General features: G+C 38.1%; 1 protein-coding gene across 1 annotated transcript in view; it reads right to left on the minus strand.

Annotated features, from left to right (window-relative positions):
* Nucleotides 1-226: 226 nt before the first annotated feature.
* The window catches only part of SUSD2 (sushi domain containing 2), a 351,916-nt gene continuing 334,610 nt past the window's right edge, over nt 227-17,532 (minus strand). Inside the window, exons 26-27 of the mRNA XM_073625468.1 lie at nt 13,312-13,408; nt 227-2,240 (exon numbers count right to left, since the gene is read on the minus strand). Of these exons, the coding sequence (XP_073481569.1) occupies nt 2,186-2,240; nt 13,312-13,408 (152 nt within the window). The 3' untranslated portion in view covers nt 227-2,185. The remainder of the gene's footprint in view (nt 2,241-13,311; nt 13,409-17,532) is intronic.

Below are 17,532 nucleotides of genomic sequence, written 5' to 3' on the forward strand. Positions count from 1 at the left end.
CCCCCTATCCATGTGTCCGGCCCCCTAATCTACATGCAGGGGGCCGGATGCATGGATTCCAATGGGGTGCATATAAACTCTATTGCAGTAAACAGGTTCACCTACTAACATGCAGCAAGGTGACCACTGATATATATGTATGTATATATATATATATATATATATATATATACATATATATCAGTGGTCACCTTGCTGCATGTTAGTAGGTGAACCTGTTTACTGCAATAGAGTTTATATGCAACTCCAGGTCTGGGATTCTTTACCTACTTTTAGCTCAGGTTCCAATAACAAACATATCTATAGCTAGGATAGGCATGCAATGGCACTTTCATGTGGTTAGAGGTCCAGTTGCATGACAGATTAGAAGCTACTAGGGACTAATATGCAGAGTAGCAAGGCAACATTGAGTTCCAGTGTCACATCACAGTTTCTACATGTGAGAAGCTGCATTCCAAGCTGGTTGGACAATGGTTGGAGGATCTTTCCGTCACTGCTGATCTTGTCTTCATGTCTCAGCAAGATGGATTGTGATCATCCTCAGGAGCTCATGTAACTGAACTGAACTGATGCAACATTCATCTGGAGGTATCTTTATTAATAACTATATATACAAGGTTATATGTGCACAGCTTTGATAATGAATACAATCTTTACATGTTGTATCTGAAACACATAGATGCCTTAAAAAAAATTCTAATTTTCGGGGAAAAATGCTGTGGAGTGTTTGCCTGGTTTTCTCTGCTATACTATACATGCCTATTTGCCTCTTTGTTCCCATGAATCTCTTTGGTGCTAAACATTGCATTTTAAATGCTGTCTTAATACAACATCTCTACATTAGAGACTCTGGCTCTCTATATTAGCACCCAGGAAATAGCCAGTGAAGACCAATGTGAGAATGCGGAGGATTACACAGTGTCACCCGAGCCAGGATTAGTCCAGAAAGAAGAGGACTGCTGACTCAGGTGCTGGATTAAAGATGGTACCGGAGTCACGGTAGTAGGAAACAAGAAGGGGAAGCAATGTGTGGGAAAAGAAGTCACAGAGAAAGGAAACTTGTTTTTTTTTGTTCTACTTGCATTTGTAATTTAGAAAATAGTTTATTTTGTTTCCACAAGATTTAGATCCTACTTAAGGCTTTAGTATGCAATGCCTTCAAAGGAAAAATAGATAGCCCTGTCAGGAGAGTGATAGCATCTTTAAAGAGACCTTAACCCAAATTAAAAAAATGCAGGTAAAAGCACAAATAATCAAGTATTTTAAAAGCTTCCTTGCTGTGCTTGTCCTTTCAATAAATACATTTTATTTTCTTGCAGTGCGCCTTTAAACTGGCTAAAAAAATTGACTAGTCAGTTCCCTAACACAGCTTGCCTTCAGTAAATCCACCCCTTCCTTCACCTCCCTACATAACCTTGTGTGTTGTGGCCAGGAAAGGAGTGAAGGGAAATGCATTTTAAAGATGGCCCTTTGGTCTCCCATGTTGAACAGGAATGTTTGTACTTCTCAAATCATTGCAGCACTTTATAATATCCTGCGCTGCACAGCACATATGCCACAGGTCAAACTCATACTTTCCAGTCTTCTGAGTACATTGAACCATAATTATTATGAGAGATCTTTAAGCATGTCAATGGTTTGATAACTATAGATAAATAAAAGAAAAAGACTGAGCTAGATTCAGATACATTTAGAATGTAGAGGTTGTGATCAGGCAGGAAAAGTGAATTGTTGTAATTCTGGGTTTCTTGGGACCTAGCCGTTATTGGAATCACTGGTTAGCGGTCAAAATTACACTTTTATGCTCTATTATTACAGCTGAGCAGAGACTGAAAAAGCTGAAAAATTTCTGAGATTATTGTACTTGGTGACCAGCAAAGGTGCAAATCTGTTGAGCTAGTTGTGTAATGCATAATTGGGACACTTCAGGTTTTGAAACATATTTTAAGTACTTATCGTAAAATGTTTACTTTCACAAGCATAATTGGTTAAAGCAGTTTGCGGTGTCGTCTTTGAAACTTCAGGTGAATGCATTTTCCTTCAGTGGAACGGGAAGGAAATATTGGTTTGTGATAAGACCGGACACTGTGATATGTGGAACTTTAGAAATTCTTCAGTAATACATACAGCATTACACTGAGAGCTCTTTCTTCATTGCTTGAATATGCACACTTATTGAGTCTTCCTAGATTTCATTAGATTTCTGGTAAGTCACGGAAGGAACGGATGTCTCTTTTTTCCTGCAAAATAAAATTATTTTTACATAACTCATTTTGGTATATAGATCTCTTTGATTGTCCTTCTCACTAATAAAAATGTAAGTATAAAGGAAGGTAGCTAGTGTGCATAAATATATTTCCCTGCATGCTTGCGTTAATTAGGAATTCTAATATTGTTCAAGTAAATATTATCTAAAGAACAAAATACTGTTGTCAAATTAGATGATTTATATTAAAAGTATCATGTGCGTTCAAGAGAAGGTTTTCTTCATTAAACAAGAAACACAATCGTGTATTTAAATAGAGACTGAAATACTCATATAAAGAAATCCTTAGAGCTGAACTACTGGCAAACAGCTGAATACTCTGATGCAATACATATATGATAGCTGTTTTTCCTGTCAAAGATTTGTATTTCTGTCTATCCATTTTTAAAATTTACATATGTCTGCCTAACAGTACAGTCCTGTCTTGCAGGATAGGAGACTTAATTTTATTTGCTACAGTAACGGTCATTGATCTTCTCCCTTCCCCAGCCTGTGTTTGAACAGTGAAAGGAGAAGCAGCTCACTGATGGGTTCATGTATGTCAATTGTCTTTCTCCTCTTATCAGCATGTTCCTTTTCAGCACATGAGTATAGCAGCATAACTGACTGGCTCATTGTGCTGCTTCCCCCCTTCCATTCTAAGGTTCATTGTATAGGGACTGTGAGAGGCTGATGCCATATCAAATTCAAGTAATTAAACTGCTTGCATTTAAAATGCAGCCAGAGATGGGGCACACTTCACTGGAATTAATTGATTTTTGCTGGGCATCATTTTTTCTCTTTTTTTAAAAAAAATTTTATTGAGAATTGGTCTTTATGCAAAGATACGTAAAACACATCACAAAGTTTTAAAAACATCCGACAAACCTGATCATAAAAAGGAAAGCCCAAAAGGGCTGCATTATGCAGTATTCAAAGAAAAAAAGGAAAAAAAAAACAGCAACCCAAACCATCTCTGGGAGTTATACTCCTATACGGCTGCATGAGCCTTATATAAGTTTGGACATATATCTCACTCCAGTATAACATAAGGAGTATATACAGTATATGAATATATTACATAATAACCTCGGATACCATCCAGTAGGAAAGCGCTTTAACCATGCTAACCATATTTTTCTATATTTATTAGGGCATCCTCTTTTTTTACTACATCAGTTTTTCCGCAAAGACAGAGAGACATTAGTCTCCTTAATCCATTCATCCACAGTTGGGGGGGGGGGGGGGCTTTTAAGAGCTACTTCCTAGTGGCTCCTAGTATCATACTTCAACTTTAACAATGTAATAATGAATACAGATCTAGATAATTTGTGTCTTTATATATTTGCTTGAAGTCCAGCTTTAAAAGAAACCTGAACTGATGAAGTACAGAGAATGTTGTTGCTGATCTACCCTTCTAAATACTAGTTGCTTGGATGTATGATCAAGAGTTTTAACTTCATTCTGATTTTCCTGGTGTGCATGCTCTTTGCAGGGTCAGTGTCTTAGAAAGGACCAAAAGGCAGAGACAGAAAGAAAACAACAAATGTCTCCTTATTCCCTTCGCTGTATATATTCTAAACATAAGCGTTTTAGACTCTTGTACTCATTTAGGGCTATGCTATAGCGCTAAAGTACATTCCTGGCATGATTGCACTCTTTCAGTGATTTCAAGTATACACAGCTGTGATTATTATAACTACTGGAAAATACTTAATATTACAGTGTATAAAAAGAGGAAAAATTACAAACTTGCAAATGTATGATTCCTAAACTGACCGTTCATCAATCACAGACTTCTGTTATTACTAAAAATATATTCTTTTAAATAAATAATTTGGTTACTCACAGTTTTAATCTTATAGTTCAAAATAGCCCTCAAAATATTTCTTTGTATATTTACAAATCGGAGTGATTTCATGGTTCTGGCCACACAGCTAAACTGCAAAATTGGTCAACCAAAATGGCTTTATCATGAGTTTGAAATATTAAAATTTTGTATAAAAGATCAAAAAAGTCTGTTGTTTTAGAGGTGTTTTAAGCACTAACCAAGAAAGGAAATGTAGCTGCTAGAGATTGTGGAGCACTTCCAACCATATTCATCACACCTTGCCCCTTCTGCAAGTTATTTTGCCTTAATATAGTTGAGTTTGTGATAAAATATTTATGTAAGATTTTTTATCAATTGTCAAACACATTCTAAAATCTCATGAACATGTTGACATATTCTTTTTAATGAAATATGGTAATACAGTAACCCCCTAGCTAAAGCTCTCCTGAATTTTTCCCCTAGTTACACCTTTGGACGATGTTGTATTTTGTTCAGCCAATTTTGACATTATTAATTTTCTGAAAATATGTCTACTGCCATGTTTTCCTGTAATTACAGCAATGCAAGCAGCATGTAAAAAGTGTGTGATAAACTTACAATATTACTAAAATAAGCATCAAGCCATTCCAATTTATCTTCCAATGTTATTTACCAACAGCTAACATGCAATAAATAGATAGAGATTCACTATAAACAATGTAAGAAGAATGTAGAGTTGGTTGACAGAGGAGATAAAAAGTGGTACAGGAAGTGGGGCTTATTATAATTCCTCCAACATGTCCTCTAAACCTTTAGCCCTATTTTTACGCCCTTTCCAGGCTGCTTGTGAGCTGCGATACCACCGGTACTGTATTCTATTAAGGAGCAGAGCCTTCATTTTATCTGTGAGAATAGGACAGAATCTCTAATAAGCAATAGTGCCTCCACTGAGTTAGGTCTTGTGGATAACAAGTAGAGTCCCAATTTAAATGAGATTAGATAGATCCACGATGTATTGTATTTTAACATTCATGTATTGGATAATAGGAACTAGTAACTATCAAACTTTACATATTCTCCAAAATGAACATTCATATATTGTACAGTTCTCACAGCATGGCTCAGTGAGGGATACTGCATCAGTCTTTTTCCAGTCCATACATTGGTTACTTCTGTCTGTGCCTTGGGAAAAGCAGTCCACATTCCTCTAGCTGTCTGACCAAGTGTTGTCATAAGGGTATACCCAATAAAGCCTTGCAATGGGAAGTCACACTTGATGATCTCATCACAAAGTACAGAGGTCACAGCAACCATAATTGAAAATGGCAAAACAAACACACTGCATCACAGGTCAATTGATACACTTATTAAATAAACAGCATTGATTTAGTGTATTTTGAAAGGGGGGAAGGTCCCTGCTCTCAGAATACAATAGCAAGGTAGGGGAGATCCCTCCATCCACATTGCTTGGGTGGAATCTGGGATGTTTTTTTCATTTAACCTTCTCGTTGAACAAAAAAAATGCAATGTGTTTACCCAGTTTATGTTTCTGACTGATATAAGCAACAGGCCTCAGTCTTCCTGGTTACTTCTGATGGAGGACACATCCACATGTAGACTGTAAGATGTTTTTGGGTCTACATAAGCCATAGCTGTAGAAAAGCTTACTCATAAGCAGAAGTCCATTTGCCATTGACAAGGGCTTTGCTGGTTTTGTCAGTGACAGGAGTTTTTTTCAGGAGGTCATTAGGACGCTGTACAATCTTGGAATAGCTTCCAAAGAAGCAGCAATAGTACCCACAAAACCCCAAACTTGTGGGATAAGGCCAGGTCACCACATCCTCCACAGAATCAGTTCCGTTCCCTTCTGTAGATACAGTATAACTTACAAAGTTTACTGAAGAGTGAGAAAATGTACATTTACTTTTAAAGTTTTTACCCAGCTTAAGATTGTTTCTTGCTCTTCAACTTTGTCTGTGTCAATGGACGCAGCAGCGAGCCCACATTGGTGCCTCCAGGGAAAGCTGCTTTCCGTGGGGGCACCCAATGAAGAAGAGGGGCCTGGATCGCTGCCTGAGCACCCCAGAAAAAGAGGATTGGGGCTGAAAAATAATTGCACAGAGCAGGTAAGTATAAGTATGTTTGTTATTTTAATAATAAAAACAAAGGGTTAACAACCTGTTTACGTATTGTTGATAGAAGGACCAGTATAGAATATTAAGCAATAGTGGGTGTATCGTTAACAAGCAACAGATGAACTTTTTCCATTTTAGCTTTCCATTATTTTTTTCTGTACAACTGTCCAGCTTTACTGTGAACTTTGGGACTATCAGCCAACAGTAGACACTAATAAACTGTGCAGCCTGCTTGTCCACTACATAGGGATTATATTTGGAAGAGAGGTTTATGAATGGAACTTTTGTTTTCAGCAGATGGAGCTTTAGACTGCTAAAGTTTACTAGCCTCTTTACTTTAGCAATAGTCCAATGTTCCTGCTCAGCCAAAGAACTCATGCTCTTAGCAAGGGCACAAAAAGGTTTCAGTGAAGTTTTTTTTCTCAACATATTTTTTAGGATAGGTGACATAGGGTGATGTGGCAGTAGCCCATTTATAATCTTGGCAGTCTTTTTTCCAACATTTGCTGGAGAGATTACCTTTTCAGTGAACATTCTTACTAGAAAAACACACACATCATGTCCCTTCTTATGCTTTTTCTGTTTAAAATTAGGAATGAGCTTTGGATTCAGGTTGAACAAAAGTAGTGGGGAGAGTAAACATTGTTGGGCAGTGGGTCATTGTGATTGATGTGGATCTACATCACTGTATGATGTGATTGACATTGTATTTCAATAAAGGACATTTTAATGGGTTTTTTTTTTAAATAATGTTTTTATTTACTTTTTGGGTGAATTAGTAGGGGGACTCTGTGCCTTTTTGAATTTATCTTAATGGTATACTTCCCCTCTAAAGGAGATCTATAGTCACACTATACACTTTAATTTTATAATATCAGCATTATAATAGCAAAGCAAAGAGTTATCTTTTGATAATTCAATATAAGCTTGCTTGAAAAATGTCCTCTCTTGTTGTGATTGCTGCCTGTGTGCTGGTCATCTTTTTACACAACTTTCTGGATTCCCTGCATACTTTGCAGCTTCTCCTCTGCTCATTCCTTTGGTTTACTTTCCTGTACTGCCTCCTGAAACACCTCCTCTTAGCAGACAAGCTCTGTGAAATGTGTGACATAGCACATCATATTCACATGGCATAGTGAATATGTGTCACGGAATTAATGGAAGTTCAAACTTGTGCAGATTGTACAGATTATTAGGAGTAGGCCATAAATACTTTTTTTCAAAATAAACCACTTTGAAACAAAAAAATGGTCAGTGCCCATCAATGCAGCCTGATTAGTGCCTATCTGCAGCCTCAGTGCAACCTGATCTGTGCCCATCTGCAGCCTCAATGCAGCCGGATCTGTGCCCATCTGCAGCCTCAATGCAGCCTGATATGTACCCATCTGCAGCCTCAATGCAGCCTGATCTGTGCCCATTTGCAGCCTTAAACAGCCTGATATGCGCACATCTGCGCCTGATCTGCGCCCATCTACCATTAATACAGCCTGATGCCCATCTGCAGCCTCACCATCTCTCATGCAGGAAATCACTGAGCCATAATCTCCTGTTTACTTGGCTCTCAGTCGGCAGTCACATACACAGTCCCGCCTCCGCCATCGGCATTGGACTAGCTCCTGTGATTGACAGAACATTGGTCTAATGCCGGTGGCGGAGGTGGGACTGTGTGTGTGATGTCAGAGCCGAGTAAGAGCCGATTATACAGGAGATGACGGCTCGGTGTATTCCAGCGGCGCTCTGCCCCCTCCTTCCCCCCCGAGGTACACTATCGGCGTAAATCACGCACCTGTGATTTGCCCTCTATTTTCAGGGGGAAAAAGTGCGTGTTTTATGCCGATAAATACGGTAATTGGAATACAATGTGGATAGTAATATATGATTTACAATTTTGGCCATAGATATGATTAATTAAAAAAAAACACTGATGTTTGGTCCAGTCTGGTTAGCCAGGAAAGGGGGAGCAACGAGTGTACCCCCAAATGAATCATACCAGGCAACATGTTCCAGAGCAGGTAAATGAAGTGAAGCTCTGCTGACTTCAATCATCCAAGCACATGCAAACAAAAATGCTGTTGTTTTATTGTCCTTGCATGTGATTGAGTGTTCTTTGTGTAATGAAACTTTACCCCATTTACCAAGCTCCTGAGCAACTGTATTAGCAAAGTACACAGTCTATTTGCCTTTAGTAAATCTACCCCACTGCATCTCAGGTCAGTAGAAACACTCAGTAAAATAATCAGGCAAAGTATTGCTCTCTATTTCCCTTGTCACCTCCTCCCATCCCTGGCTCAATGATTTCTTCAGAGCCTCTCTCTTTCTCTGGAACTCCCTAACCTAATCACTCCATCTATCTAAGTCCACCTTAAAGAAGAAGAAAATGCTCCATAATAAGTAAGCTTTAAATATTGCCTTGCTTCTGCCTCTACTAATGTTGTACATTGTTTCTAATAGCAAGCAGTATAAATACTTCTTTTTTAACCTGTTTCTTAGTGATCGCATGACCACACAGCTCTGGAGCCTGGACAGTAGCTGAGGCTGGTGGAAGGAGACCTTGACAAAGCCTAGAGCTTTGGCATTGATGGGGATGATGTCACTGCTCTAGGAATTCCTCACCACTGTCAGCTCTTGCAGCAGCCACCTAGGTCTATGCACTTTGCGGTCATTTGACTGCTAAGAAACAGATTAAAAGAGAGGTATGTACACGGCTTTTTATTAGAAATCATGTGCATCAATAAAAAATTATATACTTTTACAGTCAGCTCATCCTTCACAGTTATTACCTTTTGTATCACCCGGTAATCCATTTTTAGAAGGCAGGGCCCTTCTAAGCCTCTTGTATTGAATTGTATTGTTTCTGTGCTGCTTCCTTTTAATTTTTAAAGTGCTGTGCAAACTGTTGACTCTATATACATTTTGAATAATAATAATAAAACTACAAACTTAAAAAAGGAAATGCAGTTCCCACCTTATTTATGGTTTTCTTTTACCATTTATTATCGTCTCTAAAACTATGGGTCCACTTCAGACCCTCAGTGAAGAAGTTTCCCAATTTCTTGTTCAAAGTGGAAATGTCCTAAAGAGAACTAATCCAATGTCACATAGTTCTGACAATGCAATCTCCTAACAGAAACTTGTGTGAATAATTTGTTATAAAGTATAGTGGTTTTCTCTGTGGCTAGGTGAAACATCCAGGTGTCACCTCATCGCGTCCACAGAATCTTCTTGAAGTTTGACTTTACAAGGTGCAGAATGCACCTGGCAGTTTACAACATCTATTGAAATTCACTCCGCTGTGCAGCACACTATAATTGGCTGCTACAAGTGCTTCTAATTATTCCCTTTGGTAACTGGAGGTCACATTGTGTAAACCACGGGAGTTGAGACTACAAGTGTTGGGACACAGCAACAGCATATCAATTACTTCTCTTTAAATCTCTGTTTACAAGCCTCTGTCATTTTAAACATGTTCAGCATTCCTTCCCTAGGGGATAAGAGTTCATCATGTAAATTCCCTTTAGTGAATAGGTATGCAATATCTACTGCACAACTTTTATCACCACATTTTATCAATGAATGCATTTACAGGGGGTGGAACATTTGTTCCAAAATTAAGGAATTCTACCCTTTTAAAATTCTAAAAATAGTGTGTCATTTAGCCAGACGTTGGATAGGCCTCCTCATATTTAAGAGTTTAGCCTTTGGCAAGAGTTCAGGGCACAGAAAATAGGATGAGTGTAAGATTATCATATAACGATGCCCATGTCAACCGGGACTTAGGTATCCATTTATGGTTTGATATTTTGCCAGGATGAAGCATGGTAGTAATCATTAAATTTGATTATTTAAAATTTCATGCATGGAACAAGATTATAGCACCTAGAATGAACTTTTGAGATTTATCATTGTTACTGCTTATGCTCATTTGTTATTGTTATAGTAAGTCAGTATATTCTCAATTGAAGCCATTGGTTTTTATATTAGTAAAGGGATCTAATAGCAAAAGATTAAAAAGTACAATTAAAAATGAATGTATCTAATACATGTTGAAGTCCACTATATTAAATATCTGTAGCAAATTTATAACTGTTCCATAGACAGGTATTTCGGAATGGTGGAGTTAACACAGAGAGCAAAAGTACACACACGACAATTGGAACAGTCTTGTATAAAGGAATCAGACACAGTAATGGAGAAGTTGGTGTGAGGCTTGCACATGCAGGATTTATTAACAAATGTAAGGCACTTCCAAGAATTATGTAATGTTAAAAAAGTTTCTGGCCAGATACAGGTTCCATTGATGCATTTTAAAGTTTCTGACATATGGCAATTGAAAGCCTGGGGCACTATCACTTCTGTTTTTTCAGTTTAAAGTCCAGCTCCAATACTTTTTTGTAGTATTGCATAGTGTGGGAAGTAGGCCAAAAAATGAAGAGTAATATACAGAGTTGGGACAGAGTCAGAAAAAAATGGGTATAATGGGGAACAAAGAACACCTCTACTAGACTTTTACTGCTGCCTATCCTTCCTGTTACTATGACATTCTCTATGAGAAAAGATAGGAAATCTCAGTAGGGTAACCTACACTAACTAAAGCAGACTGAAGTCTAATCCCTGCCAAACTCTTTGCTAAACTAAAATACATTTTTGGCTGGATTCATGCTTAAATACATGCCATGTCTTTCTTAACTGCTTAAGGATGTACATATATTGCGGCAGGGCGACCCTTAAGCGCAAAATCACGTAACCTGTACGTGATTTTTTCTTAGGCTCTAAGGCAGGCACGTTCTGCTGGAGCCCCGCTTCCACTGTGATTGAACACAGTGGAAGCCAATCAGTAAACCCGGTGATTGTTCTGAGAGAGGAAGAACGGCAGTCTGCCTATGTAAACAAGGCAGATCGCCGTTGTGCTAGTAAGAAAGACAGAGATCTTGTGTTTCTGCTAAGCAGGAACAAGGATCTCTGCCTTTTTACAGTTAAACCATCCCTCACACAGTAAGAAAGCACTCCCAGCGAATGCATTTAACCCTTTGATTGCCCCTGATGGTAACCCCTTCCATGCCAGTGTCATTAGTACAGTGACAATGCATTTTCTTTAGCACTGATCACTGTACTAGTGTCACTGGTCCCCAAAAAGTGTCAGATTTGTCCACTGCAATATCGCAATTCCGCTAAAAATCCCTGATTGCCGCCATTGCTAGCAAAATAAATAAACAAATAAACAAAAAGTCCATAAATCTATCCCATAGTTTGTAAATGCTACAACTTTTGCACAAACCAATCAATATACGCTTATTGGGATTTTTTTTTTACTAAAAACATATTGGCCTAAATTGATGTAGAAATTTGTTTTTTTACATTTTTTTATTGGATATGTTTTATAGCAGAAAGTAAAAAATATAGTTTTTTTTTCTAAATTGTCGGTCTTTTTTGTTTATAGCACACAAAAATAAAAACCGCAGGAGGTGATCAAATACCACCAAAAGAAAGCTCTATGTGTGGGAAAAAAGGACATCAATTTCATTTGGGTACAGAGTCGCATGAATGAGCAATTGTCAGTTAAAGCAACGCAGTTTAGTATTGCAGAAAATAGCCTGGTCAGGAAGGGGGATGAACCTTCTAGAGCTGAAGTGGTTAAACACACATATAGCACTCAGCATAATTACAGGCAATTTTAAGTGGAGACACAACAGGCTGCATTTGTCTCTAATCAGGCAGAAGTATAGTAAAGATGTTGATTAATGATGCTGCATCAACCTAATGACGTATATATACAGTCTATATGCTATATGGATGTATGGAGATGAGGTCTGTAACATGCACGCACAAGAAAGTCATTTACACAGTTAGAAAAAACACAGAACCCTGAAGCATGGTAGGCAATGTTTACAAACTGTACTGCTGGTAAGGGTGCTGCGGTGACTAAAATTGGACCTCTAATTTTCCCCATTAATAAAGGAGGTAATATGCCGAGGGGCAAAGTAGCTTTGAGTTGCTAGAGTCACAGTCACAAATTAGAGAGGAAGGGAAGCAACGACAGGCCAACCAGCAGGTTTAAAGCAAAACAGTAAGCAAGCAAGAAATCAAAGTGTACAGATACAGACAGGAAAGAAATAGCCAAATATATCCATCAACACAGAATAGTGAGAGGTGCAGACAGAGAATTCAGTAAAAGGATATGTTGGTGTGTGCACGCAGTAATGCCCCGTACACACGGTCGGACTTTGTTCGGACATTCCGACAACAAAATCCTAGGATTTTTTCCGACAGATGTTGGCTCAAACTTGTCTTGCATACACACGGTCACACAAAGTTGTCGGAAAATCCGATCGTTCTGAACGCGGTGATGTAAAACACGTACGTCGGGACTATAAACGGGGCAGTGGCCAATAGCTTTCATCTCTTTATTTATTCTGAGCATGCGTGGCACTTTGTCCGTCGGATTTGTGTACACACGATTGGAATTTCCGACAACGGATTTTGTTGTCGGAAAATTTTATCTCCTGCTCTCCAACTTTGTGTGTCGGAAAATCCGATGGAAAATGTCCGATGGAGCCCACACACGGTCGGAATTTCCGACAACACGCTCCGATCGGACATTTTCCATCGGAAAATCCGACCGTGTGTACGGGGCATAAGTCTCAGTGGGGACGAATTATGCAACTGTGTGTTTCTGGCTGACATCAAAGTAACATCAGTTCCTCCTCCATAAAGTAAGATAGAATTGGTATATGTTGGTTGAGGAGGTTATGATTGGCTTGTGTATACAACCCAATTTACAGTCTGTGTTATGTAAAGTGCAATATTGTGATTGCTAGCCATAACGAAGAGATATTTTGTGTTTTGGACAATCAGAGTGAGTAGCACAGGTAGACATTATCATTCATCCAAAGGTCAAAGACCAAACAAATTGAGTAGACTATGGGCAGTGTGGCCTGTTGAGAGAATAGTATAGACATCAGTAAGAAGGGAAAATTGGTTTACGGTCAACAGCCTTATTTACACTGCATGGGATTAATGACTTACCGTACTGAACTTAACTCTAGGAAACAGCTCAAATGTTTATGCATACCTTCACTTTTATATAGGGACAGCTTTGGTTTAGGGGTAAGAAAACCACTTACCTACTGTGCTTCTTTTCATGTAGACCAATTATTATTAGGAGGACTAGGAGAGTAAGGAATCCGAACACACATCCTAGGACTATTCCCAGGGTATTGTCTGAAAGGCAGATAAATTCAGATTTAGAAGGCATCATGTGTATATTCTTTATGCAGCTATGCAATTTCAAAATTTCACAAATAAAAAATTAAATAATTTACATGGCCATAATGTCAATAAATTATATTGTAAGAACAATATGACAATTAATAAAAAGACCTATTTAGAAAGACAGACGTTATAAACAGATGCCAAAAGTCTTTATGTGTAAAACTGCAGAAACTATAGCAACATATTAGATTTGAGTTATATGAGGTCAGATTGTCAAGACAGAAATTCTAATTGTTTTAGGTGACTGTACTTTGCACAAAGGAGCTCCTGCTTCTTTTCGGGTGACAAGCATCACTCAAAAATGTAAAGGCGTGCTTTTCCACTTGAAAATGTGAAGGCCTGCTTTTCCTCAGTTGCCGTGCAACAATTGTGTCAGGAACGCATCGTGTTTATTGTGCCATTGAAGGATAATGGTATCCAAACACGCGCAGCCTGTTGTGATGCGATTGTCATGTGATTTGGGATTCTGCCCCTGATTCTGCCTGCGATCCCAAATAGCGAGATGTGAACGAGGCCTTAGAAATAATTTTGTGAAGCCTGAGGTTGACAGTGGCAAGACTATCCTGAGTTCTTTTGAGAAAATCAATAGCTTCTTCTTCTGTAGCCAAAGATTTTAACCCATTTTTTTTTTACACAAGTTCACATACATCAGATTCAAAGATCAAACTTTTTTTCACCAACTGGACACATCAGGAGGGTGAATCTTCCACAAATAGCAATAAAATCCTGTCCGAAGGTCTAACCCTTCCCCACTCTAAAAAGTGAAGTTTTGCTTAGATACACTAACAAAGAAACAGCAAGTTAGTAAATAAATACACCTGAGACACAACCAGGCATAGTACCATACTTTTGGGCCATGTTTGCGGTGCTTTGGGCCATCAGTGGTTCACCATCTAGATTAGCCCATTAGTCAGTGCTTACTTGAGGCTCCTCCTTTGTTCCCCTTGTGACAATTAATATGCAGTAAATACTGAAACTGTACTAATACATCTGAGATGAGGCTAGTCATAAACTTTGGCTTATGCTTTTTAAATGTCAGGGTTAATTGTTAGTCCCTGTCTGGCCAAGTAGGAAAACTTTCACTTGGACATGCATTGTTATGTTCAGTGTGCTGTTTCAATGCTGTAATCTAATTTGTGTGGGCAGACACAAAAAAGGGCCTCAGGCTAGACTAGTTTGGCAGAGTTTAAGCATACAGTGCTGGGCACGATTTATTCAGACATTTCTCACTCTGGTTATGCACCACTGACATATAAGAAAGCACAATCAACGGTTATTCAGTCAAGATACTGGCTCATCTTTTATTTGAGTCTCTTCACTAATCAGCTTTATCATTAATACTTTTCCAGGGTGGAGAAATGAACAGAATGTTCTACTCCTTCATAAGCACTGGGCAAGGATCAGGCAGTGGTTTACAAAGAATTAATTGATAATTTCATGAAAAGTAAAGTGAGTTATCAGAAGCCACCCGCCCACTAAGGGTTACATATGGGAATCGTTGACTCAAAGAGAAAAACTTTACGTTGTAAGCTAATATATGCAAATCAGCAAAAACAGCATAATAAAATATGGTATTCAAATTATGTTTTTAAATTGCAAAAAAAATATATTTTTGCTTTTACCATAATATAGTTTTAAACCATGAATAATTGAAATTACCATACCATGCACAATATAATGATTGTATTTAATTTTTAAGACAAATGGTGATTATAATATTGCTGTAAGGAATTTTTGCATCCCACGTTTTACAGCTATTACTCTTGAGGCAGTAGGTAGGAGAGTATGAAGAAAATCCACTAAAGTATAATTAATAATAACAAAAACAAAACTAAGGACATTAGATCATTAAATAACATTAGCTTGATTTTCTCTCTTTATGAAGTCTTGGGTAGTTTTCCAACAGTTTAGCACAATCTACAGGAAATGTCAATTTATCTAGAAAAACTAAATTGTTAAGAATTTTAACTAGCACATATTAACAAAACAAACCATTTGTGCTTTCTCTGCACTTTTATTCCACTAAAATTGTATAGATTTTTTTAATAAAAGTATTAAAGTGTTTAACCTTTTCCAGATCACATAACACATATATATATACTGCAGCAGGGAACGTAGGCTTTAGTGCCTAGCCACCGCACATATGGTGTTCTGAGATGCTGGGAGTATGCTCACCGTATCACATTGAGCAAGTCTTGTCTCCAAAGACTTTCAGTCACAGCTTCTGATCAGGAGCCAGCAGGACAGGCTTCAGATCATGTGACCACCGTGAGAGCCAGTCACAGTGGTCACATGATCAGGAAGCCACTCCACCTTCTGACATTTAGGCTGGGTTCACATATACTGCGGCCGCGACTCACAGCAGGGGGTCAGGTGCAAATCAGGTACAACTTTTTGGCTGAATTTGCACCTGAATTGGAACCATAGACGCATTGGCGCAGAGGTGGGTGAACTAGGTACACTCTCCTGTCATGTAAATTGGATGCAGGAAAACTCACATCCAATTCGCATAAGTGTGAACCCAGCCTGAAGCCCACTTAAAAAATACGTAAAAACATTCATAAAGCAGTGAATGAGATTTTCACCATTTTCACTTGGTGGAGAATCAATTACTGTCATTTAAAACATACGAACCTGGAAAATGCCCCTACAGAGAATGTCAGTTTTACTTCTTTATAAGTATGACCCTATAGGTTTACTTTCCAGAATTCATCTATATTTAACAAATATAATGTTCATTGTTAAGGCGTTTGCATTTAGGCTCTCACAGTAACTGAATATGTGTGTTCCAGATGGCTAAAAACGGTGACATTTAAGTAATATGTTTTAATTCCATCTTATTTTCGGTTTCAATTTGATTTTTAATTTTTTTTGTCTAGATACAGTTACCCTGGTCCTTTTATGAATTTAAAAACAGAAATAAAATGAAGATTGTTTTTAAGCTATCTTTTAATGGAAATGAAAACAGAATCAAAACTGCAGCCTGCTGTTGTAGTTTTTTAATATAGAAAAAAAACATGAGTAAAAAATGCATTGCTGTTATCTATGTAAATAAAAAGTAAACAAAATGTAGGACAAGTATAATGATGCAAATGTCTTTCTGTTTCTAAAAGAAATAAAATGAAGACTCAAGTCTAGTACACACGATCAGAAAATCGGACGCAAAATACTGTGATTTTCATTTTATCAGTACAGTTTTGGTCCCAAAAAAGTCAGAACAAGACTGCACATGCTCAGAAGCGAAAGAATACATTACTATAGAATAAAATACATTACATAATTTCCGAAGTTGTATTCTGTTGTACGAGAATTTTCATAACTTTAGTAACCTATTGGGTTTTCGTAATGAGACTAGCATGCAAAAAACAAAAAAAACAGGCAATCATTCGTCCGATATTCTCATCATGTGTACGAGACTTTAAGCTAGATTCACACCATAGCAGGTCCTGTGTGCCGAGTTTGCATGGGCACAGCAGCCCATTCATTTGAATGGACTGCTTTGCCGGTGTGAGTCTGGCTTAAAGCCTTGTACACATGATGAGAATATCGGACGAATGATCGCCTGTTTTTTTTTGTTTTTTGCATGCTATGCCGCGTACACATGGTCGGACATTGATCGGACATTCCGACAACAAAATCCATGGATTTTTTCCGACGTATGTTGGCTCAAACTTGTCTTGCATACACACGGTCACACAAAGTTGCTGGAAAATCCGATCGTTCTAAACGTGGTGACGTAAAACACGTACGTCGGGACTATAAACGGGGCAGTAGCCAATAGTTTTCGTCTCTTAATTTATTCTGAGCATGCGTGGCACTTTGTGCGTCAGATTTGTGTACACACAATCGGAATTTCCGACACACAAAGTTTGAGAGCTTGCTATAACATTTTCCGACAACAAAATCCGTTGTCGGAAAATGTTATAGCAAGCTCTCAAACTTTGTGTGTCAGAAATTCCGATGGAAAATGTGTGATGGAGCCTACACAAGGTTGGAATTTCCGACAACAAGGTCCTATCACACATTTTCCGTGGGGAAATCCGACCGTGTGTACAGGGCATAAGTCTCATTAC

This window comes from Aquarana catesbeiana, linkage group LG01 (genome assembly GCF_042186555.1).
Source record: "Aquarana catesbeiana isolate 2022-GZ linkage group LG01, ASM4218655v1, whole genome shotgun sequence".
Lineage (NCBI taxonomy): Eukaryota > Metazoa > Chordata > Amphibia > Anura > Ranidae > Aquarana > Aquarana catesbeiana.